General features: G+C 42.3%; 1 protein-coding gene across 8 annotated transcripts in view; it reads right to left on the bottom strand.

Annotated features, from left to right (window-relative positions):
* ABCC5 (ATP binding cassette subfamily C member 5) overlaps window positions 1–27685 on the bottom strand; it is a 45240-nt gene that overhangs the window by 5648 nt on the left and 11907 nt on the right. For 3 of the 8 annotated variants that reach the window (XM_053390785.1, XM_053390788.1, XM_053390787.1), the window contains 24 exons: window positions 22703–22863; window positions 22293–22448; window positions 21978–22125; window positions 17501–17734; window positions 16521–16694; window positions 15575–15722; window positions 15002–15150; window positions 14420–14527; window positions 12494–12844; window positions 11564–11635; window positions 11075–11199; window positions 10684–10756; window positions 10107–10310; window positions 9356–9499; window positions 9057–9159; window positions 8325–8509; window positions 7045–7191; window positions 5838–5967; window positions 4617–4770; window positions 4374–4502; window positions 4020–4206; window positions 2776–2865; window positions 1495–1684; window positions 182–341 (listed from right to left, as the gene is read on the bottom strand). In XM_053390785.1, the coding sequence (XP_053246760.1) occupies window positions 182–341; window positions 1495–1684; window positions 2776–2865; window positions 4020–4206; window positions 4374–4502; window positions 4617–4770; window positions 5838–5967; window positions 7045–7191; window positions 8325–8509; window positions 9057–9159; window positions 9356–9499; window positions 10107–10310; window positions 10684–10756; window positions 11075–11199; window positions 11564–11635; window positions 12494–12844; window positions 14420–14527; window positions 15002–15150; window positions 15575–15722; window positions 16521–16694; window positions 17501–17734; window positions 21978–22125; window positions 22293–22448; window positions 22703–22863 (3722 nt within the window). The other 5 variants (XM_053390789.1, XM_053390790.1, XR_008330751.1 and 2 more) reach the window with 5 other exon arrangements.

Raw genomic sequence — 27685 nt, 5'->3', positions numbered from 1 at the left:
TACAAAAGGAACAAAATGGGACAGTGGAAGTAGACAGCAGCAGTAAATCACTACTCCATGTCCCAGGGCAATGGAACTCCCTCCTCTATTGTGACTAAGACAATTTCACTTGAAGGGTGGCAGGTGAGGGAGAGGAAGATGCAAGCTCTTTTCTACCTCTTTGGCTATGGGTGAAACTAACCTCACGGTACCACTGAACAACACAGGCTCTTGAGGAATTATGGACAGCTTGCTCCGGAGATCTGCTAAGCCAATGTCATTGATTTTCACTCCATCAATTTTAATGCAGCCTCCTGACAGTTCAACCAAGCGGAAGAGAGCCATTCCTAGAGAGGACTTCCCTGGGGTGGAAAAGCAAGGAGGAATTAAGGGTTAACTGGTGACTTCTGTAACACACAGTCATGGTCCAAGTCCAGACAACAGACAGAAGCAAATACATTAAAAACTCACTCCATGAATGGTTAAAATTAGAGGTGCCATGTCAGCCTTTTAGCAGCCAAAGTTACTTTTTAAAATTTGCCTAATATATTTAGATTCCACCTTTCAAGCAGTTCACAGCTTAACATGATGGCTTATATAATTCAGTGGACATAATATAAAAGTGAAATGGGACAAGGAGAGGAGAATAATAAAATGCAGGTTCTATAGCCACCTCTGACTGCAATTCTGAGAGTGAAGGAGCCAAAAGACTATAATAAAAACAACTCTGACCAGAGGAAAAAGCCATATTCCTGGGAGGAACCCAGAAGACACTCAATTTATTTATACAGTGGTACCCTGAGTTACATACTTAATCCGTTCCGGAGGTCCATTTGCAACAGGAAACCGCTCGTAACATGAGGCACACTTTCTCTAATGGCGCCTCCCGCTGCTGCCGTGCCGCCAGAGCACAACTTCCGCTCGCATCCTGGGGCAAAGGTTGCAACTAAGGGGCATCTGCTTATGGGTTAGCAGAGCACGTAACCCGCAGCATTCGTAAGGGGGACGGTACGTAACACAAGGTACCACTGTATTTATTTATAAAAAAATATTTCCATACTGCTATATCTTAATATATACCCAAGTCATTTAAAACAATACAAACATACAATAAAAGCATTAGAAAGACAAAAAGAAACATCAGCAAACCATTTTGGAAGGATGTGCTCTTTATTGCCTGCATAGGCCTGGCAGAAATGAAAGGTTTTCAAAAGGCGTTTAGAAGTTGGCACAGAAGGTGCCTGCTGAATCTCCTGGCAGAGCATTCCGCAGGACTGGGCCAACGGGACTAAATGAAGCCAAACCACCAAGTTTTATTGTAGTGGGTGTGTCAATTGTGCAGGTGCATATAGTTGCCAATGTGCAGGGTGTTCTTCTTCAGAAATAACAAGTGCCAGACACATAAGCCACTAGGTGGCTCCAGTCAGCTTTCAGTGGTACTTATGGCAGCATTTTCACAAAGATACATGGGGATGGATTTCAGCTTCCTGGAGTGTTGCCTAGATATGTCCTTACCTGACCCTGTCCTTCCCACAATGCCAATCTTTTCCTTGGGTTTGATGGTGAAGGACACTTTCTTGAGGACAAGCGGCAAGTTCTCCCGATAGCGCATTTCTGCATTTTCGAAGATGACTTCTCCTTCCTGGGGCCAGTCTAGAGGGGGAGCCTTGTTCTTAATCCGAGCTGGAGCCTCCAGAGAAAGAGTCTTAGAAAGTTGCAGAGGGGGAAAAAAGAGGTCAGGTGTCAGCTGAGAACAGAGGCCCCAGGAATATGTTCTCATAAGAGACTACAGCTGGTAACTGACTCTTCAGCGCAAGCAAGATTCAACAGAAACTGACACATCATGCATGGGAGAGATGGTGCAGCTCCTGACCTCGAAGCATTTTTACAGAGATCAAGGCACTCTTTCCCTCAAATTCTCAGTCATGGAAGCAAAATACCCCATGATGATGGGACAGCTCCTCTTACATTCAATTTGGGAACAAAAGTGTCAGAAGCTTCTGGAGCAAAGAGCTGTCTCAGTTACAGCTATTGCCCAAGGTATTGGTTTTTCAGAGAATTCTCTCTCACCCCTCCTCATTGCATAAGCTAGATGGATTATGACCACATAAACTTTTGGGGATAAATATTGGCAATGCGGGGAATAAATCTAGGTCACAGAGGTGACCTTCTGTCAAACTCTTTTCTCAGCTCTCTGTTGAGTATTGCTGCTGTATTACTAATTTTTATTTTTGAGAGCTGATGAACTGATATTCAGCTCTGACAGCCCCCAAAACTGAGGGGGTGCCTCCTCCCAGTGGAGATTTCAGACACTTCCTGAAATGGATGGGGAAAGTCGCCATCACAAGATCTCACCCCCTTCACGAACAGAAGGAACCTCACAACTCAGAACATTCCTTCTTTCTTTATTTTGACAAGTGTTCTTCCTGGAGTTCAGTTGCCAATATTGTACGAGAGTTACACAGTGCCAACACAGTGCAAAGTAAAGTGATTTCATTTAAACAACAATCCTCCACATTTTTATGATCATGCCAACCACAAGGTTAAGCTCATGTCACAACGTGTCAAATTAAGCCAATTTTTAAAATATATTTTTCATTAACGCTTCTTAAAGAAATTTCCTAAAAGAAATGAAAATTAATGCAGTCAAATGATACAGAATAAATCAAGACAAAGTGTTATATGCATACATGTAAAAATTAAGACAGTATAGAGCACAGTTAAATGGCTGGGGGGACTTTTCTATAGAGAGGTCATCTAAGACCAGTAAAAGCAATAGAAAAATATTTTGAGTACCTTGATATAGTGGTCAATCCTCTCCACTGAGGTGAAGCGGGCCTCTGTCTCTGAAGCTAGCCTGACTGTGAACTGGAACAACCCTGTAAGCTGATGACAAAAAAAGACAAGGATGTTAGCTTTAAAAAATAAATAAATGCATTTTAAAAGAGAATGCTTCTAAGGACTGGTGATAAACATTTTAGATTAATCTGAGTAGTGATATGCAAGGAACCAATATGGAATCTGAACTATTGCCAGAACAGTAGAAGAACAACATGAGAATTATAAGAGGCTCTTAGATTTAACCTAAAGAAAGTGATTTGAAACCTCAAAGATAGCAATTTCATTCTAGACTCCTATTCTTTCCTCCTGTTGTCCTATTAATCTGTAGGTAATAAGAGTCTGTGCTGGCAGCCTATTGAATTAATTGACCACAAAGGTGTGTTTTCTATCCAAATCTAAAGGCATTTTAAAATGAAAAACACTATTTACTTTTTAAAATTAAAAATAAGAGCTTCTGAACACAGACTAGTGGTTATGATTTCTCATCTTAATTTAAATCTTCTTCCCCTGGAATTATTTGTGAATTTAGCTTTCCAAGTAAACATCAAACATTAATGATTTCCTTATACTGGGCTGCCTTCAGATGTCTTCTAAAAGTTGCAGTGTTATTTATCTCCTTGACATCTGACAGGACAGGGTTCCACAGGGCTGGTGCCACCACCAAGAAGGCCCTCTGCCTGGTTCCCTGTAACATCACTTCTTACAGTGAGGGAACCACCAGGAGCCCCTCAGAGCTGGAACTCAGTGTCCAGGCTGAACGATGGGGTGGAGACCCTCCTTCAGGTATACTGGGCCAAGGTCGTTTAGGACTTTATAGGTCAGCACCAACACTTTGAATTGTGCTCGGAAACATACTGGGAGCCAACGTAGGTCTTTTAGGACCGGTGTTATATGGTCCCAGTGGCCACTCCCAGTCACCAGTCTTGCAGCCAAATTCTGAATTAATTGTGGTTTCTGAGTCACCTTTAACATAAATGCAAAAAAAGAAAAAAAGCTCCATGATATTATGTAATATCACAGCAATCCAGCCAACGTCAGTGGGCTCAGAGAGGCAAAGCAGGGTGGCCAGTTTTTAGCTTTTATTATAGATATGGTCAAACAATATATTTTTGATACTGCACAAGAACAGTGTTCCTACTTACAGCTGGAGTTCAAAGATTCAAATGCAATTTTGAAAACTTCAGAAGGGAAGCCATTACCTGAACAGCATAGGAGATGGCCAGCCCAGCATAGGCAGGCGAGATCTGGCCGTGCATGAGAACAATCATTAGGCCAGTGGTCGTAATGAGGGCAATGCTGACAATATCCAGTCTGACAGCGAGCCAGCGCATTGCACAGCTGAACAAGTAGAAGGGTGATTGATTGTCATCCAGCAGTTCTTGATATCTAAAAAGAAAATGATGAGAAATATTAGTAGGATTCTAGGTAGCTTACCTTTGTTTTAAATGCAGAGAAATTTCACTAAAAATTGACTGCAGTCAAATGACAGCAGTCAGTATATACAGAGTCCAGTAACATGCAAATACTGTGTTTCAGAGAAGTAGAGCAATAACCTGCGCAGAAACTCCTGCCCTTTATTGTAGGCATGGATCGTAGAGAGGCCTTGAATGCTTGATGTGATGTGTGAGAGAAACGGGGACTGTGTAATGTTGTCCAGACGCTTCAGCTCCCGAATGAAGACTCTGCAGAAAGAAAAGAATCAGTTGGAAGGGCGAGATATCTGGCCCTGCAAACTATTTGTGTCACCTGTGCGGGGGAACATGACTGCAGAATCCCTGAACAACGGTTGCGTTTACCTTGATACAACATGCAGCACTATAAAAAGGACGACAAGGGGCCCAACTGCCATCAGGAACCATGGAAAGACACCAGAGATCACTCCCACACAGAAGAACACCAGGATGACGTTCTGTATGAACATTTCCGCTTGAAATGGCAGGCGAACATCAACTGGGGAAAAATAGACGGAGATGGCAGTCTTCACATAGGAGACTGAACACAAAAAGAGTTCTGATCTGGTAAAAGCTCTCCTTCAGAAGTTCAGGTCTCACTTCTACCCAGGAAACAGAAACTTACCACCATATTCTTCCAACCCAGAACTCTAATTCTGGCTGTCACCATATCTACAACCAGGCTTGTTCAGCTACAGAAATACCAACCTGCCACTTTAGGAAAAACCCTGACCCACATCTTCATTTGGAGCCATGCTCTCCCCTTTCATATATATGCATTTGAAAAAAAACACCTCGCTATATATATATATATATATATATATATATATATATATATACACACACACACACATATATATGGAATATATGGAAAATAACTGTTTACAGCTGAAAACGCTGGCAGCATTAAGATAAATTCAATAGAGTAAAAAAAAATTGGATGTAAAAGTGGAAAACTGATTTGAATGGCTATAGTAAAATATGCAGGGATGTATATGCAAAATGAACCATGGAAAGAGAAGAAGGGAAGTCACTGGATATTTTAACGTTTGTAAAATGTTTATTTGGAATTGCAAAATTGAAAATTTAATAAAAAATAATTTTAAAAACCTCACTAGTTTTCTTACTAGAAAAAGTCAGTAAGGACTTTCCCTGGGCTGCTTTGGGAGGCAGAGAGTGGGGTATAAATTTGACAAACAAATAAAAGAAATTACTCTGCCCCACCAGTCATAGAAACGTTTCATATTTTGCATGCATTTTTTAAAGTTTCCATAACATCTGGCGGGGGGGATGTTTAAACATGCTAAAAAAAAAGCATGTGGTACAGTCTTATTGGAACCACACCACTTCAAATTGGCAGTTATTCTTGTATATTTATTTTCCACATGGGTATGGGTTACATGCTTGAATGTCGGCCAATTTTTTCAAAAAAAAGAATCTACACATAGAAAGCTTGCCACCAGAAGAGGTAGCCCTGGCAGAAACACATCCTTTCCACAGTTACCAGTTAGTCCGAACAGGTCACTTACAGAAAGCAAGTATAGGTCATTAACAGAGACCAATTACCTTCATCCATGTCTTTGGAGAACCTATTAAGAATTCGCCCTGCAGGAGTTGTATCAAAAAATTTCATAGGGCTGCGAAGTATCCGTCGGAAGAGCTCATCATGAAGCCTGGAGGAGGCTCGCAATGTCCCCTGCAATGAAAATAAAGGAAGTTTATGGAATTAGACAAAGATATCTGGTATATGCACTTAAAACAAGGCTGAAGAACCTACAGCTCTTCAGACGTAGATGAACTCCCAGCATCCCTGACTGCCTGGAGCTCATGGGAGTTGGTCCAAGAACATCTGGAAGGGCAGATTCCCATCCCTGGCTGACAGGCTTCAAAATGGAGATACACAGAACATCTCTCAATATCTTTCCCACCAGCTCCTTTCAACAGAAGAAGCTAGGCTATTGCAACCACAAGGAAGCATCCCTCCTTTCCTTCCTCACAATGCAAAAAGCGAAGGTTCCAAAAGAAAAAGCAGACTGTGCAGAGAGCCCTGGGAATGCTTTCTAACTGATATCTGGGATGACTCAAACTAGGGTGGGGGCAACTGGACAGAGGGGGAGGGGGAGAATCTTCAGTCCATGGGTAAGCCAAACAGGGTTCTCATTTGGCTTGCAAGTCTATTTTCCCCAAGTCACCTGCCACACACCTGACATCGTATGCAAAATCAGGTGCAGGGCAGGTACAGATGAAGCTGAAAATGAACAACTGGGAGCCTTAAAGGATGCATGCAATTGTTCCTTGGAAAGTGGGGCTTGTATTCTTAACCTTGCCAACCTTGCTGGGACTGCTTGCTGCACTCAAGAGCAGCTCCCAAGCGCAGGCAATCCTGAACAAAGTCAGGTTGGCAGTTGGTGCAGATTAATGGGGGCTACAAACCCTGCTGGGATCCCCTGGGCTCAGGAACTCCAGAGTGGAATGAAACCCAACCGAAAGCAGATTTGGCAGCCCAGCACCAATCAGCTGTGGCTGCAAATCCCATTTTCAGCAGGGATCTCCATTTGTAGCCCAGTTTGAGTGTGCTTCCAATTCTTTCCCTTGAATCTGAGTCACCTGACACATCACGGGTTGACAGGCAGGTGCCAAAAGGAAATGAAGGGATATTCCTCTGCGATACGACACAAAGCCGGCTCACCTCAGTAAACCTGGCCATTGGGCTCTGCTGCACAAAACGAAAAAAGAAGCCATTCTGTTCCTGCCTCTGGAGACATACACATACCTTGACAAAGACGACGCCACGCACAACCTTCAGAATCAGCATGATACCCATTGAGAGCGCATAGATGCCAGCGTAGTAATGCATATGTGGGTTGTCCTTCATACTGCTGCTCACAACCGTTTCATTTCCCAACATGAGAGTAGTGTTCTATTAAAAATCAAGAACATATACAGGATATAGATCTGCCCTGTTTCACAGTCAGTTGCCCAAACTTTGTATTAGCCTTGAATTTCTATATTTCTACGAATGAAACTCTGCTGGTGGAATTTTTAGAGTCCTTCTGGAAGTCTAGGATAATACGGCTAAATATGCACTTTAACGGCAAAGCAATTATTTAATTAAACCATCAAACCAGGTTCACAAGTTTGTTCTTGCAACAATATAAGGCCACATTCCCTCTGAGATAAAGTTATTTTGGCTGACAATTATCTTGGAAAAAAACTTTCCCTTGTATACATTATTGCACTTACAGATCTGTCATTCTCCATTCTTTTTCCTAGCTCTTTCTAGATACTGGACCAACAGACGCTGTCTCTCAGCCACCTGGTTCTGCTCCAGTATCAAAGCCTCCCTAGAAATAGTTATTAACAATTTTGATTACTAGCTCTCTAAGCTCATTTTGCATATGATTGCTATAAGCTTTAACCACCCCGTCTCCCAAAGAGCTTACTTTCTTCTTTTGTAAATTTCTACAAGGTCATGTGGGTATAATACTATCGACCTTCCCTACAAGAGTTAAGTACAGTCAAACCTCAGCTCCCGGACGCCTCCATTTTGGAACGTTTTGGCTCTCGAACGCCAAAAACCCAGAAGTAAATGCTCCTGTTTTAGAATATTTTTTGGAAGCCGAATGTCTGACGCAGCTTCCGCTTGAGTGAAGGAAGCTCTTGCAACCAATTGGAAGCCGCGCCTCGGTTGTGACACATTTCGGAAGCCGAACGGGATTATGGAACGTATTACGTTCGACAACCAAGGTTTGACTGTACTGCAACAAGATGATGTATGTAACGCGCTCAGAATGTCTGAAAACACTTTATAAACAAGAGGTATTTGTGATCCACTGACTGACAGGATGGCGTTTTAGCAGAGCTGCTGTCTGGCTGGTTCTCACCCTTGTTATGGGAGGATTTGCAAGTGGGCCTGTAGTTCTGTGGGAGAGCACATGCCTTGCAGGATCTAGCCTGGCATTTACAGCTAAAAGGACTGCAGAGACCATGTGATCCCATGAAGACAATCTCGTCTTAATCCACTAGCAAATCAAATATATTGTTGGCTCTTACCCCACTGCCTTGCTTGATCCAGTAACTCAGCCACCAATTGCTGAATGCAGTGCTGCCCACATTCAATATAAAAAGAGCCATGATGATGATAAAAGCAATGGGGCCTCCAGCTGCTTGGATATAGACGCCGTAAACTGACCAAGGGACAGAACCTTTGCCTTTCTCTTCCAGCTGCATGAGTTGACCTAAAACACACACATACACAGAAGGGGGGGGGGGGAGAGAGAGAGAGAGACAGAGAAGCAAGAAGTGAGCAGACTAACAAGGCAAGACCCAGAGACTGATATCTGTACTGTGAATGTTTCAGCATCCTCCTTATACAGATTTCCCTATCTATGCACGGCATATAGTTTTAGAAAACAAGTAGATTGAAATGATTAGTGGGTCAGAATTAAGTTCTGCTCTACGTTCTCTCATATAAAGACAACCCCTATCAGTATTCAGGCCCTCACATCACTCAATGCAAGTTTACAAGTGTAACATAAACTTCTCTGTCCAGATGCTGTGTTTTAATGATTAACCAGCATCTCTGTGGTACACAAGAACTGAAAGCTTCAGATGCCAAAGGGCAAGATGGGTCATCCACACCTAAACCAGGTTGTCAGCTGTATTGAAAACCATCTGGAATGTACTAAATCCAAACAGAATACACTCATGGACTAGATCACTTTAAGCCAGAGTTCCATTTGAGCAGAAGTAAGTTTGCATGCATTTCTGGATGGAAAATGGTACCTTCCTCCTTCTTGACGGCTTTCTCTTTCTTCACAGATCCTGTTTTAGTGCCTTTATCTGGGTGTCTTTTCAATGAATTGTTTGTGGTTTTCTTTAAATTAATCTAGGGAGAAAACAAATGGGGGGAATTGGACACAACCTATTTTAACTCCGAAACAGCACATTCAACAAAGATAATTACAGAGACGGTTCTCAGTAGAAACTTCCCCTATCCACAAGAAAAAAAGCAATGACTAGTCACTTTCCACGAGAGCTGCAACAAATGGCTTGCAAGCATAAGAAAAGGTAGTAACAGATACCTCAATGTGTGGAGTCTCTCCCAGTTGCAGGTTATTAAAAATGGTTGCATAGTCACCATTCAGATTCATCAGATCCTCATGGCTTCCCCTCTCAGTGACACAACCCTCTTTCATGAAGATCACTTCGTCACAATCCACAAGATACTACAAGGCCAAAGACAGGGAGAGAATAATTACTGTGTGAGGTGGCTATGCCCAAATTCCTTTTTCATTTCCCCCTCCCCGATGCTAATGGGTTATCACAATACCATGAAGCAAACTAGCCCCATAATATAGGTTTAATTACAATTACACCAAACAGTACTTCCATCTGTTTATCCTGAAACTGTGTCTAGTCAGCTTTACTGAAGAACCTCGTTATTGTTTTTTTGAAAGCAGTTTATTTCCGTCTAAAATGCCCATCCCTGTTTTATGATCCACTAGATTTTTCCAAACTTGAAAACCCATCTGCTGCAGCCTCATTTCCTTATTCTGCACATTAACCACCAGGTATACTGTGCATGTGGCTGCAGTTATTTAATTCTGGATGCATTTCCTTGGTTTCTCTCTGCAGACTCCCTTGGCTGCCTTCCCCTCTACTCTTACACTTAAGACAGTGAAGATGCCTCTTACCTTTCCCCTCTGTAGAGCAATCAGCAATTTGGGCTGTACAGATTAACAGCTACTCTCAACAGTGGCATCTACCCTCATCCAAACTTACTTTTCCCACGTCAAACTGATGGAGAGGCTGAGAGTAGAACCACAAGTTTACCTGCAGCTGGTGGGTGATAAAGAGAACCGTTTTTGACTTCATGTGCTTCCGTATTGCACTGTTGAATATGTGGTTTCCAACATGGGCATCCAAGGCGCTGAGAGGGTCATCAAGGATGTAAATGTCCTTGTCGCTGTACAGAGCTCGAGCGAGGCTGATTCTCTGGCGCTGCCCCCCACTCAGGTTTGCACCTCGTTCACCAATCTAAGTTAAAGATGTTTTGTTAAAGGATCTCCTTTTTTATCACTTAAGATGAAACAGAAAGACTTTATCTTTCCATTACATTTATATCCTGTCCTTCTTCCACAGACCTCAGAGAAGTTGCACGATAGCCCAGCAAGATGGGAATCAGTGTTTATTGGCCCAAAAAAACCGAAGGCCTGCACTACATTTCCTCTACATTTGAGCCAAACCACCTAACTGGGCTTGTGAATCCTGGGAAGTAAGTGCAGTCAAAGGCAGAAAGAGAACATGACATGGCCAACAGAGCAGTACACCAAAATGAGGTGTGTGAGAGTGCCTGGCCTTATAGTGAGCTGTTTGCCCTGGGAGAGTGGCTGCCTAACAAGATTCCTACCTCTGTCAAGTCTCCATTAGGTAGGATAGCCAGATCAGGTCTGAGACAGCAGTCATTCAGCACAGTGTTATACCTGGAAAAAACACGTTTTTAAAAAGCAGTGAACAGCAACATTTCCAGGTATGGTGTTGGCTGCAACAGAGGAAGGAAGGACTGAAAAGAAGCTATGAAAAATTAGAAAAGGAGCAAATATACCAAAGAAACCAAAGGCCAGAAATTGCAAACTTTTAATTAGACTAAAGCAGGCAGTACATATTACAAAACTGCTTCAGAAGGCATGCAATGATAGTACGGAAATAAAGGGACATATGGAGTATCTTTTTTAACTCGCACCAAGCTGGACCAGGCTGAGCATTTGCAATTTGTCGGTATATCACTACAGATTACAAACCTTTCTTCTTCAAACTCCTTCCCGAAGAGGATATTGTCTCTAAGTGTTGCATTGAGAATCCAGGCCTGCTGGGCTGCATAAGCAAATGTTCCATCCACAGAAATGCTGCCTTCCAGCAGAGTCATCTGAAACAAGCAAAAGAAAGTCTAGAAATGATACCATTCCACATCTGTATGGGAAAGTTTCTCCCTCCTTCCTTTCCTCTTATACCCCCCCGCCCCACTCAACCTCTCGAGCACAAAAAAAGCATAGCTTGTTTCAAGTTCAGCATGCACAGCTATTTAAAACTTTTTAAGATCTTAAGCATGCCTCGCTTGTTTATGAAGTCTGAGGTCTGATAATTTTTTTATCCTGTGGACTAAAGGTACATTGAGCAAAATGCAACTGGTGGTGGCACAGATATCGTGCTCCTCTCACAGGCAGAATGCAAATGGAGCACAGCTAAACAGACAGTGTGAAAAAATAAGAAAACATGAGATTGTTTCTCACCTGTCCTAAAATGGCTGAAATGAACGAGGTTTTCCCACTCCCCACGCTGCCACAAATGCCAACAAGTTTCCCCTAGATTAGACCATAAAAAGAAATGTTATTCTAACAGAAATAGTATTTCATGGTAGGAAGCAATCTTAACAAGTGCAAGGGGTGGGGAGAGGAATCACTGGCAATATTAGATTATACAATTGGGAGGGGGGGAGGGAAGGAGGCAAGAAATCTGCAGTACCGGAGAAGGCTGCCCTCAGCATTAGTATTTTTAGTCTCATATCAGTTCCCTTGCCAGGAAGTTGCCAATATCTTCTGGACTTACTTGCCACAAAACAACTTCCACAAAACTCAAACTATAGTAAACTCAAAGCAACGACCAGCACAATTCTATGCACATTGGTGATTACTCCCATGTAAGCATGCACAGGACTGCAGCATCAGTTTTTGCATTTTAAATTTTTATTTAGATACACTTATATTTCACCTTTCCTCCGATAAGTTCAAGGTGGCATATCTAGTTCTCTTCCTCACAACAACCCCTGTGAGGTAGGTTAGGCTGAGAGTGAGCGGCTGGCCTAAGGTCACCCAGTCAGCTTCATGGCCAAGTGAGGATTTGAACCCTGGTCTCCCGGGTCCTAGGTCCAACACCTTAATCACTATGCCACTGGCTCCACACTGTGTTGAAGGGAAGTCACTTTAGCCTTTCGCTTATTATACACAGCACTGGTGTTTATGTGTGAAAACCTACAGGAGCACTCGCATGGAGCCTTCCTGTGGGGCTATATAGTAGGTCACAGCTCTGTAGCATGCCTGACCCTCTTTTCAGGACTTAAAACGTGTATTATTGCACTGATGTACTGAAACTGTATTTGCCGCAAACGCAAAACACAGCCTTTTAAGTTCTGATGCAAAGGAGAGAGACTTTTGATTCCTCACCTTCTTGATTTCCAGGTCAACATTGTAAAGAACCCTCTGCAGCCGGACATTTGCTAGATGGACATTTTTGTTCTCCTCCTCCGGGCTTGGCGGGTCATCGCTGTCCACTAAGAGTTGACCCTTCTGCTCAGCTAGCATCGCCTGCTGTCCCTCGCGTTGCTGCAACTTCATCTTCTCTTTCTTGCCCTTCTCTTTCTTGTCTTTTTTCATTTTAGGAGTCATCTTTGGGGAGCTCTGGACACTTGCATGGGAGGATTCCCATGCCAAGGTGGCATTTTTCACCTCTATGGCGGTGTGTGGGTTGGCTGGTTTTTTCCTTACCATATGAACCTCTTCCATTAGAAACAAACTCTGATAGGAGTTGTGAGAGAGGTGCAAAGATGAGACACCTGGTCAAGACTGGAAGGGGACAAGCCTACGGCACACTCACGCAGCAACACACATCAGGCTATACAGTGGAAGGAAGCTGAAGAGCAAAAGGTAGCTCATTAGTGAAAACTAACTCCAGGTCCACAAAAGGGCCTGGCTAGCCATGAATGTGGCAGTTCTCAGACAGAGAGTCTTCTGCAGAGTCACCATTCTCTGGACACAAATATGGTTAGGTTCAATATCGTTTCTCCCCCCACCTTCATCTTGCATTTCAGGATTTGAAGGATGACATAGAGTGACAGGAGGAAGCAGAGGAAAGGTTTGCTCATTAGAAATCCCACAAGACTTAGGGATGCAAAATATTTCTTAGCCAGTGTTCAGGGGGCGGGGGCTGAATTCCCTGCACAAAATTCAGTTGCCTAAGAATTTGACAAGTTACAAGAAACTCTGAGGATAGTACAGAGGCTCTTTATCATGTTTTCCACCACATCCATATACTCATATATGCTTAGGTTCCACAATATCTGTCAAACAGTTTAACACAGAAAAATCAAATTAAAACTAAGCAGTTTCCAGTTAGTTAAACCGCTGTTTCCAACCAAGATGCACCTTTCCCCCCCAGATACTAATTCCCAACCCAGAAATATTTATGGGAATTGCACTGGACTACTAAATTAGGTCTACTCTACTCTGAGTAAAACTTAGCTGATTCCTCTTTGTATCTTTTTGTAATGATTCTGCTGCTGCTCTCTCAAATAATTAAAAATGATTAAAATGGGCTAAATTGCTAGCTTGCTTGAGGAATTTCTGAATGTTCAAGTGGCAGTAGCTTAAAGATCTAAGAGCCATTTATGCATATAAAATGTATATATACATACGTATGTAAAATGGCTTTGGCTTTGGGGAAAGAGCTGGGCTTTAGCCAAAAACTCCTAGAAGCCCAGAGAAAAAGGGGAGGGTGTGACATATCTAAGCTGCAATGTGCATCCTGCTTGTGTTCTGATATGCACTCTCAACACACACAGGACAATGATGAGGTCTAGCAGCTCGGACGGCTCTCTACTGCAAAGGACTGAACATCCTAAAATAAGCCACAGAATCTCCTGCAACTCACAGGGATTCCACAGAAGAAACAGATATGGTTTTCTGAAGATTGAAAGTCACTGTTCTAAGCAACCAACTGATACTATAAACTATTATGGTTACCTATATTCCTCACAGTAGCCTGAAATGCTCACATTTGCAAATGCATGTATGACATGCTGTCCATGTTTCTCTACAGGCTTATGTTTAAAAAGGATGCAATCCTACACTCACTTTTACATGGAGGTAAGTGCATACTTTAAGATTTGAGTCAGTATGTTACAGTAAAATGGCCAATCTTGCAATTTCAATAGAAGTCAATAATGTCTACATCACACCCTTCTTGGGCTGAAAGGAGCTAAGAAAGCTAACAAGAAACATAACGTGTGAATGCTCCTAGAGCTCCTAGACCCTTGACTACGTTAAAGGTCCCAGTCCAGGCCAATTAAAAGTAGCAAGGTTGCGACTGCTCACCTTAAATCTGTCGGCTGCAACAGATGCTTCAGAAAGAGACTTCACAGAAAAAGGTGTGACTTTCAGAGCAAAGGTCATCGAGTTGAACACTGTAACCACTGTAAAAGCCTGAAACACAAATGGAAGTTTAGCACAATATTTAAAAGGATGCCTCCTCCTGTATCAGCCTGCTTGAGCATTAACATCAGCAAAAGAAACCCTGCTTGTAGCCCCAGCCCCTAATGAAGGGGGGGGAGGAAGAGAGAGAGAAGTGCGTGTGAGGGCCTTTTCTGTGGTGGCCCCGTGCCTGTGAAATAACCTCCCCTTTGAAGTGCTTCGCGCACCAGCACTGCTGACATTCCACTGACAGGTGGAGACAACATTTTGTCAAGGCCCTTGAGGATAGGAGAAGTTGGATCCTAAAGTTGGTAATTATTGCTTATGTTTGTTCACCACCGATTTTTCAACTACCAAGGTGGATGAAAGCTCTCTCCACCCAATGTAATGGCAATGGGAAGAAGCGTCACAGACCACTTCAGAAGCAAGTAAAGGATGATTTCAGCCACCCAGCCTGCCCATTCCCATGTCTGAAGTTAACATTACCTGAGCTGCTGTTAGATCATAGCCAAGGATCATATGAACAGAGAAGGTCACCACACTGGCAATGACCACAACTATAGGAGCCACTCCTACAGTGATACTCTGGACATATCCAACACGTTCCAAGATTTTGCGTTCTTCCTCTCTGATTTCTAAGAAGAGAGAGCACAACCGCAAAACACATGAGACAAGCAGAACACGCAGCACATGCATGAAGCTCTCCATGTTAGTTAGTGAACTTTCAGTCATGACATCACAGATACGTTCCAGAATAAACTTATAGTGGAACAAAATAATGATATATATTAGTACTAATACCAAAGACAAATAATATGCCTATGTTTTAGGTATTAAAATCCCCAACACTGGAGCGCGTCACTTTTAAGACTAGCAATCCCAAGCATGAATGCAGATTGGCTCTCGCATTACAAACAGCCATACAAGTTCAACAACAGTGAGAAAGAAGTTTCCAGTGTCATGACCAGGTTTCAGTCGAAGCAGAGTGCTAAATGATCTAGGAAGGTCTCTTTATTGCCAAACTGTTGGGAGGTGGAGAGAAAGGAAACTGACACTCACTTTGAACGTTCTGAGAGAAGGCTTTGACCCAGGCATACATTTTAATGAACTTAATGTAATTAAGAACTTCATTCATTTTCTGGACACGCTCATCGGTTACAGACACACACTGCCTTCTGAAATAAGCTGTGAGGCGGGATGCAAACATCTGCAACGAAAAGAGGCACCATAAAACCCAAGAGCGGACACAGTAAGATCACCTTTGACAACAAACAACACAGATTAATCGAAGTTCACCAAGGCTGTGCAAGGTGACTTAATGGTGGTTTTCTCATCTCTAGGGGTCTTGCTGCCCAAGAAGGAAGGAAGGAAGGCTATCTGAAAGCATCCAGACACAGGATAAGTGGCAGGGAGCATTAAAAGGAAATAACAAAGTCTGCCACGAACAAACCACATTTCATTTCTCTTGCTTAAAGCTACAACTTTCTAAATGCAGTAATATTATTCAGAAGACTGGGTTTTTTTAGAAAACAATTTTGGGTTACGTTTTTGTATGTCAGTCATTGTAGTAGTTTTAAACACTGTTTAGATATTGTATGTGAAGTACTGTGTGCAATATGATTAATATTCTGTAGTGTGTATTTACTAAATATATTACATGGGGTATTTTTTAAAAATGTATGTTTTTAGACTTCATGGTTTTTACAGACATTTCCCTAAATAGTTTCATCAAAAAGCATTGGGAACCATATCTATTTGTGTGGTTGACTTCTTTGCAGATTTACCACAACTGTAATTGATCCTTATTTCTGTGTATCATCTAGCAAAGAAGATCAATGTTTGACCTTCATATGCGACCACCAACATGCAGCTGACACACTTTTTCCTTTACACAAAGGAAGTGCTACTCATATAAAAAAACGAATCACATTTGATTGAAGCAGACTTTTTGACCTTTCCTTCCTAAATACACATTCAGCTCATAGGCAGATAGGCACCTACTCACCATTGCTGGGTAGAAGAGAATGAAGACTGCCGATCCCAAAAAACCTGTTGGTCCCAGTATGATGACGTTATAAACCATGCCAAGAATAGCAACGATAGGACCTCCAGCCAACAAGCTACCCACTGCTGTCGCCTCATACATTCTCTGTCCATCATTAGAACACATGTTTATGAGCTGAAACACAACGCAAATAAAAGATGACCAGGGAGAAGAGATGCACATTATCCTCAGAAGATTTAACTCCTATTATTTACAGGTAGCTTTTCTGCACATGTGCATTCAAAGCAGTGTGCAACAACCATTTAATTCATTTTGTTTTAAAAAACAACTACTGTACCAGTCAATAAAATTGAACACTAAAAGGCAGCTATGGAGCAATACGGAAAGAAAGAAACTCCAAATGACTGTTCAAATCCAAAGGTGGGGAAAGAAAACTCCCCAGCAAGGGAATTCCACATTTGAGTACCACTGCAGAAGAAGTCCTGCACTTGATATCCATCAATTGTATGGCCAAGAAGGGCCAACCAAATAGCTTGGAGAGATTCATATGGGTGATGCTGGCCTTTCAGGTAAGTCTGCCCCTACCCCACGCCAAGCCAATTAAGATGAAATGCAAGAGCAAATGCACTTGCAGATAAACACTCCTTGAAGCAAGCACAGCAGACCATTTTTTGCTCCCCACCTTCAGAAGTCTTGCTATCCTTCCTGGCTTTACTTTAACCAGGACTATTTCAGATAATGACTAAACAGCATGTTATCAGAAGGCACTTGGGACAGGTTAAGGCTGTGGAGGGAACACACAGAGCCCTCTGCATAAACTGCTTGCCTGAGTCAACTGTCTAGCTGGGGGCAGTATCTGCTTGATTGGAACTGCGGGTTACTCTGAGTATGTGGGGGCATCCCCACACCACCCACTCCCACCTCCCCGCCCCCAGGAATTTTTGCTTTTTGCAATGGCAAAAGGATGCATTTCAGCCTACCTCTCCCAAAGACTTTTCCTTGATATTTTTCAGCTTGAGTATTTTCTTAAAAGCCATGGTAAGGATAGCTCCGCGCAGTCTGACCCCAGTGCGGTAATTTAAAGCCCAGGTTAAAGCCAAGGACCAGGAGCGCACTATCTCTGTCATTAAGAGGCCAAAAACTAACAAGAGGCTGTACTGCAGGTTGGGCTCCGTTTGCTGCGTGTATTCAAGGAGGTGTTTCACAACAAAGGCCTACAGGGAGAAATGCAAACATGCATGAACACCTCAATGTGCCAGAGGAACCATTTAATTGTTTTATGTTAAGTTAGAAATAAGGAGCTACTTCATTTCCAGTAAGAAACATGTATTGTTGATTGGAAGTCTTTGGAACCACAGCTATTAAATAATCCATGCTGAAAACAAGCAGTAAAGTCAAAATTCCGCAAGTGAAATAATTTGGAATTTTTCAATGGTTTATAAGAAAATCCTGCTCCTTGAGGTAATCTAACTTAACATAAATCTGTCAGTTAGCTGAAAGCAATCCATCATCATATTCTTTATAGTAATCTGTACTTATGCAAAAGTATAAAAATAAAAAATAAAAGATATACACATGACATTAAGACCTGTTTTATTTCTTTGTTTCAAACGTGCTTATTTGATAAAAAGGAACAAATGTACCTACAGTTGAACTGGGGAAGAGTGTGAGAAGGACATTTTGCAAAACATTCCTGAAAATAAACATCAGCAGTTTAATGGTAAAGAAAAGGACAAGCAAGAAAATAAAAAAGGCGATAGCAACAATTAAAAAAAAATGCAACCCTTCTCCCACTCCACCCCGGCCTCCCCCCTCAAAAGACAAAAACAATTTTACCTCGGCAATCACATTTCAAACACCACCTGCAAAGAGAGAGGGAAACAGCACCAAAGCACGTGTCCCCCATCACGTGTGCTGACCAAGGGGCACAGTGCAGTACACAACTCACGTTCATCGCAATATTAAGTACTAATAAATGGAAGCAGTAACTTTATTATTATTTTGTAAAGTGCCACCATATTAAAATGGATAAAAACATCTCACAAACACTGTACAAAAGAAAAGAAAAGAAAGGTGCTGTGGAAAACATACAAATCTGCACACACAAGGAAAAGTTATACAAGGCCTGAATCCAACATAACAGTCTGGCTTCCGACACAAAACCAAGTTAAAACTTCACATACACACAGAATTTAAACGATACATGAAAAAGCAGAGCCAGTATTTGTTCACAAAGTCCGAGGAAGAGCGAAACTTGTGCGGCTAGTCAGGAAGACTTCCAAGGCCAGGTGGGCTTTCGTGATTGGTTTAACAGAGCTCTACTACGAAAAGGCTTCCCAGTCGGACTTTTTCAATGATGCCTACAGATGCTGGCGTTTAGGGTTCTTTAATCAGAGCTGAAGTACCTTTGCCAACCACAAAAATCTGAAACCAAGGCAGCGGTTTGGGAAGGCTTTCAGAGTCCGCAGGAAGTCCTCTTGACTAAACTAAGGTTTGCAAATCAGAGTTCTGTGCAACACAAGAATGGATGGGAAACGAACGCACACTGCTTCAAGCAAAGGTAATAGCTGCTAAAGCCCAGCATCAAGTGACAGATTAAAAAATGGAGGCAGAACACGCATTTGAGTCCTGAGGTAGTCAACTCTGAATGTCATAATCGAGAACTCAACTGTATAGCATTTCTCCCATGCACTTCCACGTGCACATGTTAAGAGCCAGGTGTCCATCATGTTCCCAAAGTGACCATTAAAAGCACAAAAAGAGAGCCTTATACAAATTCCTGATCAAAGTGCAACAGCTCATGTTTCAAGGTTATGTAAGGCAGCTTTCTCCTCCATTGGCCTTGCTTTACATCCTTCATGTTCAAGACATAGCAGGCTATGCAGCTGGCTTGGTGTTACTTAAGCAAGAAGGCATTTGGTTCTTTCCTAGCATTCAATCCTACAAAGGCAGCTGAGTCAGTGGAAGAGCCAATAACTCCTGAGCCAAAACCTTACAACACACTGACAGGTGTGGTACAGGGGGGAAAGTCTCTAGCAGAGCATGTGCAACATCAGAAGGAATTCTCTTCTTCTCTAATTTAGAGTGTTCCTTTTTATTGCACACAAAATCAGAAACTCCAGTGTAGAATAAGAAATGTTGCTTACTTTTTTAAGATTTGAAGAAAGTTGTTATAGCAATATTAAGAGGGAAAATGACAACATTTTCAATCTTATAACATTGTTTTTGGTTAAAGCAATGAAGAGAATGCCATCATATAAAACTGTACAAAAATTATAGCTACCAAAACTAGCAGAGGTATGGGAAATTACTTCTGAAAACTATCATGGAAATAGCTGCCCTTAGCTGCCTGACTATCTTAAGCATTCCCATGAATAAACGTCACCTTACCTTTCATCTTGGCGTTGGATTTGGCCCAGCTTGACTGTCTCATTCTGATCGCAGAATACAGCCATCCTGGAAATTCTAAAGAACAGCTTCTGTCATTGGTTCCACTACAGAGAAAAATCCCGCCCCCCCAGCTGCATCCAGCTTTTACAGCACAAAGGAAGCTGTGGCTGGAGTTGAACTGGAAGAGTTGGAGGCTTACCTCAAATAGCTCCCCCTTCCAACCAACCCCCCTCCCCACACCCCACAATGCACCTTCTTCAAAAGCTAAATGAGGAATCAAACTGCACTTCACTGCAACAGGAACTTTTGCTGTTCTTCCAAAGAGAAAAAGCTGCTTCTGAGCATCATCCAAACCCAAATTTAATACCTTTGGCAGGACTGAGCAAACCTGAACATGAAATGCTTAGCAGCCCCCACAATAGAACATATTTTTTAAAGTTACATCTCATTCTGAGCTCAACAGGCATTAGACAAACCCATGTTGTCTCAACTGGATGAAGGGTTAACATGAGTCTGAAAACAGTGCCAGGAAAGAATTTTTTACAAAATATACTTTAAAGGAGGAGGGGGGCAGACTATTGCACATTTGGATATACAAGGAACTTATGGACAGTAACACCTCTATGTTTAAGAATTTTAAGAACTGCTGCTTCCCATTAGCATACCATGTTTACTCCTGAGAATGGCAATTTGCAAAAATTGTTCATCTATACTTAGCAATAGAAAAGGGTAATTTGGGTGCTCTGTTTTCAAGCACCACTCTCACACGAAAAGATTTAAAAACAAAAAAACAAAAAACACTGATATTTCAGCATGAACAGCAATTAGGTTTCAAAGTAGTGAGGTAGTAAGGATTCCTCTCTTGTTCCAGACAACAAAGTCAATTAATAGAGTTCTTCATTCAGAGAACACAGGTTACTGAGTAATGGAGGATGTGCACAGATTAGGTACATCCTAATCCAGCACGGAGTATATTCTATTCAGTTCCTTCCTGTCTTGCAGTTTGGACTGGAATCATGTAGTCCAAAGACATAAGGGGCAACTCTGCTACCGACTCTATGCTAGAGGTAAGAGCATCCACAGGGCCCTGTAGTGAAACAATGACAGAAGCTCTTCTTGGGGGAAGCTTGTTCTGATTAAACCTCATTCTTACTGGCAATTAAAAGCATTATCAAATAAAGCCACTTGCAAGTGATTCAAAGTTCCACCACCAGCTATTAACAAACAAAACAAAACAAAGAAAACCAAGAAAAACTACTTACTCCCTTCTTAACAAGGAACGCAAGAAAACTTTCGAGATTTAAGAAAATGAGTGGGGTTTGGAAATTTTTAAAAAGAGAGAGACAAAAGACAAGACTGTTTTTAACATTAACCTCAGCTGTACTTACCCAAGCATTGAACCATCCCGCTTAACAGCACACTGAAATGTGTACTACAAGCAATAACACTGCTCCTACTCCTCAAGGGAAATTTGTAGAGAATAGATTTAGTCAAGATGTTAAAGAGTAAATCTTGCACAGCACGTGCAACAAACAGGCGACAAAAAAAAAAAAATGCTGTGAATGTCAAGTCCTACATGCTGCATCTTCATTACCACCTACAAGTAGCAGCTACAGTCTTCCAATCATGCCACCAGAAGGATAACCTACTGCCTTTTCAAAGAAGTCGAACAACGCTAGCTCTGCAGAATCCTCTGAGCCCTGTTTCCTACAGATCTTAAGAAGTGATTTAGTACCAGCACTCCATTCCATTTCTTGCAGAGAGCACTCAAAGCAAGTGACCTAACAAAGGACTGCTTTGCTGCTTTCCCCCAAAATTCATCACCCTCCCGTATCCAGTCACCTGGTACAAACAATAAAAACCGCCACATACACACAGAACAGTTTGAAAGCTTTTAAGATTCCCGCAGCATTCTGGAAAGACTTATTCATTTTCTGCAAACTGCAAGGCATATTTCTAACTAATCAAAACATTTCGAAGATCCTCTGCAAGAATTTGGAATACATTAGCACTGGCCATGGGATGGAGCCCACTCTGGGTGTTAGACAAAGGATGGATAGTACTTACTGGTCCACTGAAGCCAGCAAGTTGTGTGACCATCAAGCACACTATGGAAATGATGAGCCTGGTTCGACAGAAGACCCATACGACCTTTCGGAGGGAGGCATCATCTGGCCCACGTTCATGCAGTTCTCGCTGCCACAATCTTTCCAGCCTGGAACAACACAAAATACAGATGTAAGGAATCTCACCTCCAGGAGATAGGAGAAATTTCCAGAAAGAAGTAGTCAGAACAGCCTTCAATCACCATCTGACACAACATCTTACAGTAGGCTATCCCAAGGGAGGCAAATCTTTTGAGACAACATAGCAAAAACATACCTTCTGCAGTTAACCTCCGACGACTCATGGGTTGATAAGGACCATACATCTTCTGTGAACAGTTCTCCTTTCTTATAGGCTGTTCGTGCCAGAGGAGTAAGCCAAGAGAATGTCAAATAGGAGAAAAGTCCGGCATTGTCTATTGGATGTCGATGTCTATAATTAGAGGAGAAGAGATATAATAACAAAACCAAAAGCATAAAACACACTACAGCTTTCAGAAGCAAAATAAGACCTTTAATTATTCAAGATGGTGGCTGCCACTTTTTCTTAGCAAGCTTAGCTGTATGAGTGGGAACTCACTTTTTAAAATCAAAGTTGCTATTTTTCCAACAAGCATGCTTCTATCACCTCTAAACACTTCTATTTTCAGATCAGCTGTGTCTGTAGTTTAATACACAAAGTCTTACTTTGAAGTAGTCCGGATAGGTTTCATCAAGTTCAAGCCATGGTGATATTTTCCTCTGTGGTGGCCCTTATCCAACACGCCCAAGTGAGAATTTGTTGGGACATCTAATGGAAGACCTTCTGCCCGTGCAGCTGTTTCCAATGCATCTTGGAATTCAAATGGCTTGACAGGAGAAAATAGAATGCAAATAAATTGGATTTAAAAGCATTTTCTGCCTCAGTCCATTTCATATCTTAAGGATCCTAGCAGAATGGCAGAGCACATACTTTGAATATCCCACTTCAATCTCTGACACCTCCAGGTAAAAGTGGGAAAGACTCCATCTAGAAACCATGGCTAGGCACTGCCAGTCAGTGCTGACAATGCTGAACTAGATGGGCCAGAGGTTTGAACCTGAATCAGTCAGCTTCCTGTATTCCAAGCAAATGCATGGCCCTGCTTGATGGGGGCTAGTGCATTCCCATCTACAATAGGAAAACCACAGGATTGCTCTTTGCTGGAGGGAATGGAATCAGATCATCTTTTATCTTCTCCTCTGACTAAATATCTGGTGACTGGCAGACTGCATCATATCCCTCAGAGAAACACTCCGAAGACCACCAGTAGTTTGCATTTAAATTATAATCCCTCAAGCAATATAATCCCTCAAGCGACATTTCTCCTATGGGCCTGAGTCATGGAGCACCATATTGCCAGGGGAATTGAAATCTACATAGCTACAACACAGCCCTCCACCACCTAATGCAGTGGCATATGTAGAATCTACAGAATTCCAGCTTTCCAGGGGCAGAAACCATAACTACTTCTCCTCCTCCTCCTCCTTCTTCTTCTTATTAGAGAATTTATAGAGCATTAAGAAAAGGCAATACCAGTTCTAGGATAAGAATCTAACAAGGACTTTTGTGGTGCTTCCAGCAAGCTGGAGCCAGGACTTCTATATGTCCTGCCAGGATTTTTCCTTGACCTTACTCACTCCTGTTGCATGCGTCTGAAAATTGAAGTTCCATTTTGCTGTTATGGTTAATAGCCACTGATAGACCCATCCTTCCTTGCCTGCCTTTCCTGACTGATGAAAATAGTTCTCATCTGGTACATTGATATATCTGATTTGTTTCTTTCTGGCAACAGCCAGTGAATACACCCAGAACAGTTTTCACAAGATCCTGTTAACAACCAAAGTTAGTAATTTCAAAACACTGGATGAAACAGATGCGACACCATTTAGTTAAAGCTGCAAATTAATGTGGTTTCTCCACCCACCCCAGAGCAGCTTTTCAAAAATGAATTTCTAACTTGCTTGCTTTGGATAATTTCTGTGTCATGCAAACCCATTTCATTGATCTGCGCCAACCCCAATTCATCAGGGAGTTCAAAATAACAAAAAGCTTTCACTTCATTTCTCAAACAATTCGAAATCCTCCAATCAGGAGAAATTCTGATTGCTCATTAGGAGAGAGACATTTGCTATGTACGCACCAAAGTTTCCATAACTTTATCCATTTGTCCTACAAAAGTCATAGCGGACATGACTCTTAAAGAAACAACAATTCCTTCCTACTTGCATGCAACTTGGAAAAAAGTATTTATTCTTCAAAAGGAAGGAGAAGTTATTGCATATACTACCAAGCTCTGGAGGCCCAGAAACTGTATCCTTTCTACATAACCAATCACAAACCATGAGCTGCATTACATAGTCTATACCAGGGGTGTCAAACTCAAATTCATTGGGGGCCACATCAGCAGTTTGGTCACCCTCAAAGGGCCGGTTGTATCTGTAGGACTATGTAAAGGACATGTAAAGTGGAGGTTTCCTGTGTAGAACGGCCAGCGCCGCTAGAGGGCAGATATTCTCTGGCTTGTAGGCTGCCGCGCATGCGCTGAAGAGGCGGCTTTCTTGTGTCAAAAAAAAAACCGAGAGTAAAAGGTGAAGGCTGGCGGCCGGCGGCGGCTACACGGGCCACATGACGAGGTCTGGCGAGCCGGATTCGGCCCGCGGGCCTTGTGTTTGACACCCGTGGTCTATACTGTATTAGGGTAGTCAAATTAGGCCTAGCAACAAAGGATGCCCTTAATAAGGCAGAGCTAAATCCAGCTGTTATTGTTCCTTGGCCTAGAATACCACTCCTGAAATTAAATAGCAAACACCAATTGTCAGGTTTTTTTAATTTATCAAAACTCACCTTTTCAAACAGGGGAATCTATAGATATCAAACGTGTGACAGAGAGAGGAGTGTTCAGTTAGGATGTAGGAAACCCAGCCCACTCATTCTTGAAGTGGGATTGGGCAAGTCACTAATTAACTTACAAGAATGCCACAAAGCTAAAATACCACATGAAGCTGCTAGCAACAAGAATACCCAATACTTTACAGATTCTTTTTTTAATAATGTACTTTAAAGATGTGCTTCATAATTTTACTTACTTACGAGACAGATGACTTAATGACTTTTTACAGACAGGAGAATCTAACAGTATAAGCTAACGGAACAATAGTATAATCTAATCTCCAATATATAATTAAACAATTGGTGGTGTATGACACAACCTTTGACTAGTGCCTATGTGGTACAGAATACAAATTGAGCTGAAGAGAGTTAAGGTGTCAGAACATGCCATTCTTTTCTTCAGAAGAATAACTCTGCCTCTTCACTCAGCAACATGGCAAGTATTTGAAATTTTCCTGGCCACTGCTCTGCTCAAAGCACCAGCCTCTCTAGCACATAACGAAGATGTTATTTTGCATCTTCATCTTGTAGCCCAGTCGAGACACAAATGTGACTTGCAATAGCATAGCCTCAAGTGAATTACTCAAGCCCTGATTAACTTTTCAAAAACCTTCTCCAGTTTGCCTCAGAGCTCCCACGAGACACAGTAATTGAAAATCCTATCATCCTCTATAATCCCACACACGAAGCTATTACATGTGATTTGAAAATCACAAGGCCTTTATAGCTGTTCATTTTCTGAAACCATACTAAGAAGGTGGGGAAAAGAGAGAGAGAGAGAGCACTCATGAAATAAAACAGCCAATAACGTACTATACTGTATACATGTAGTTCAGCATAAGAAAAAACTGGAGGTGCAGGTGGTTAACCTTAGCTAACCTAAACAGGTACTGCTTCCAGAAAGAAAAAATACATTACAGTACATATTTCATTTCAATGACTAAAGCAGATAAGAGAAAGCTGCAAGCACCTCTAACTGGTTTACAGGGTTTTCTAGGAAGGTTTTTTTTAAAAAAAAAACCCTATGAAGGAACCCTAAGATGGTTGGATAGTGCCTTATACAGTCATACCTTGTGTTACTTCCGGGTTTAGCCGCTCACGCATGCGCAGATGCTCAAAATGACGTCATGTGCATGCGCGGAAGCGGCAAAACGTGACCTGCGCACGCGCCGTCGCATCTTACGTTCTGTTCAGGATGCAAACGGGGCTCCGGAATGGATCCTGTTCGCATCCCGAGGTACCACTGTATGCCTTAAATGAAACTCTTGCAACCCAGCTGGTGTCAAACATATTGCTCTACTTTCCTTTGGACCACATCAGCAAAGCCAAGAGAGGGGTCTTTTGTCTGGGCAGCCCAGGACCTCCAAACACACACTGCCCATGCTGCCGCCTTGGGGAGGTCACTATGGTGTTGCTAATGCAGCAGTCTGACTTCACCCCCAGAGGCACACTCCATTGTCTTTCAAGACAGACTGATGCCAACAACAAAGTAGTTAAGTTAATCCATGTATTGCCTGGTCTGGGATAATGGTTCACCAGAAAGTGAGGAGGAATTAAAGAACCTTTTAATGAGGGTGAAAGAGGAGAGCGCAAAATATGGTCTGAAGCTCAACATAAAAAAACCCGAAGATCATGGCCACTGGTCCCATCACCTCCTGGCAAATAGAAAGGGAAGAAATGGAGGCAGTGAGAGATTTTACCTTCTTGGGCTCCATGATCACTGCAGATGGTGATAGCAGTCACGAAATCAAAAGACGCTTCTTGGGAGAAAAGCGATGGCAAACCTAGACAGGATCTTAAAAAGCAGAGACATCACCTTGCCAACAAAGGTCCATATAGTTAAAGCTATGGTTTTCCCAGGAGTGATGTATGGAAGTGAGAGCTGGACCATAAAGATGGCTGATTGCCAAAGAATTGATGCTTTTGAATTCTGGTGCTGGAGGAGACTCTTGAGAGGCCCATGGACTGCAAGAAGATCAAACCTATCCATTCTGAAGGAAATCAGCCCTGAGTGCTCACTGGAAGGACAGATCCTGAAGCTGAGACTCCAATACTTTGGCCACCTCATGAAAAGAGAAGAGAAGCTACAAACATGAGCCTGACCAAACTGCGGGAGGCAGTGGAAGACAGGAGTGCCTGGCGTGCTCTGGTCCATGGGGTCACGAAGAGTCGGACACGACTAAATGACTAAACAGCAACAAATATGGGTCCTTTAAGGGAACATAGGAAGTGGCTCCATGCCAGAGAGTAAGTGCGTGGGCTTCTCTCCCTCAACTATTTGTGAATTAGAAACACAAAAGGCCAGAGTTGACTGTTGAATTATGTGAGCTATAATCTGGAAGCAAAAGCTATAATCTGGAAAGGCACAGAGAGAAAGAGAGTGCCATCTCTGACTTCTCCTGGAATCTAAGGCTGTGGTGATGGGAGAAGCACTATCCTCTTAGGGTGCTAATGCTGTGAACCCCTCAGTCATAGGATCAGCTTGTATCGTTGACAATCACCTGTCTCAAGAGACAATGGAGTGCGCCTCTGGGGCTGAAGCCAAACCAATGGAGAATCGCAACGCCTGCTGTGGCTGCAGAGACTGGTGGCAGTAATAGTAGTAGCGGTAATAATAATAATTCATTATTTATATGCCACCCAGCTGACTGGTTGCCCCAACCTCTCTGGGCAGCTTCCAACAAATTAAAATGGATCTGTGTAGGGTTTACTCCTTAGTTTTTTTCTTCCAAAGATGTTCCACAAGGCAGTGGGTATGA

The sequence above is a fragment of the Podarcis raffonei genome, chromosome 5 (genome assembly GCF_027172205.1).
Source record: "Podarcis raffonei isolate rPodRaf1 chromosome 5, rPodRaf1.pri, whole genome shotgun sequence".
Classification (NCBI taxonomy): Eukaryota; Metazoa; Chordata; class Lepidosauria; order Squamata; family Lacertidae; genus Podarcis; species Podarcis raffonei.
The sequence above is the reverse complement of the archived record's forward strand: the minus strand, read 5'-3'. Positions and strand labels throughout refer to the sequence as shown.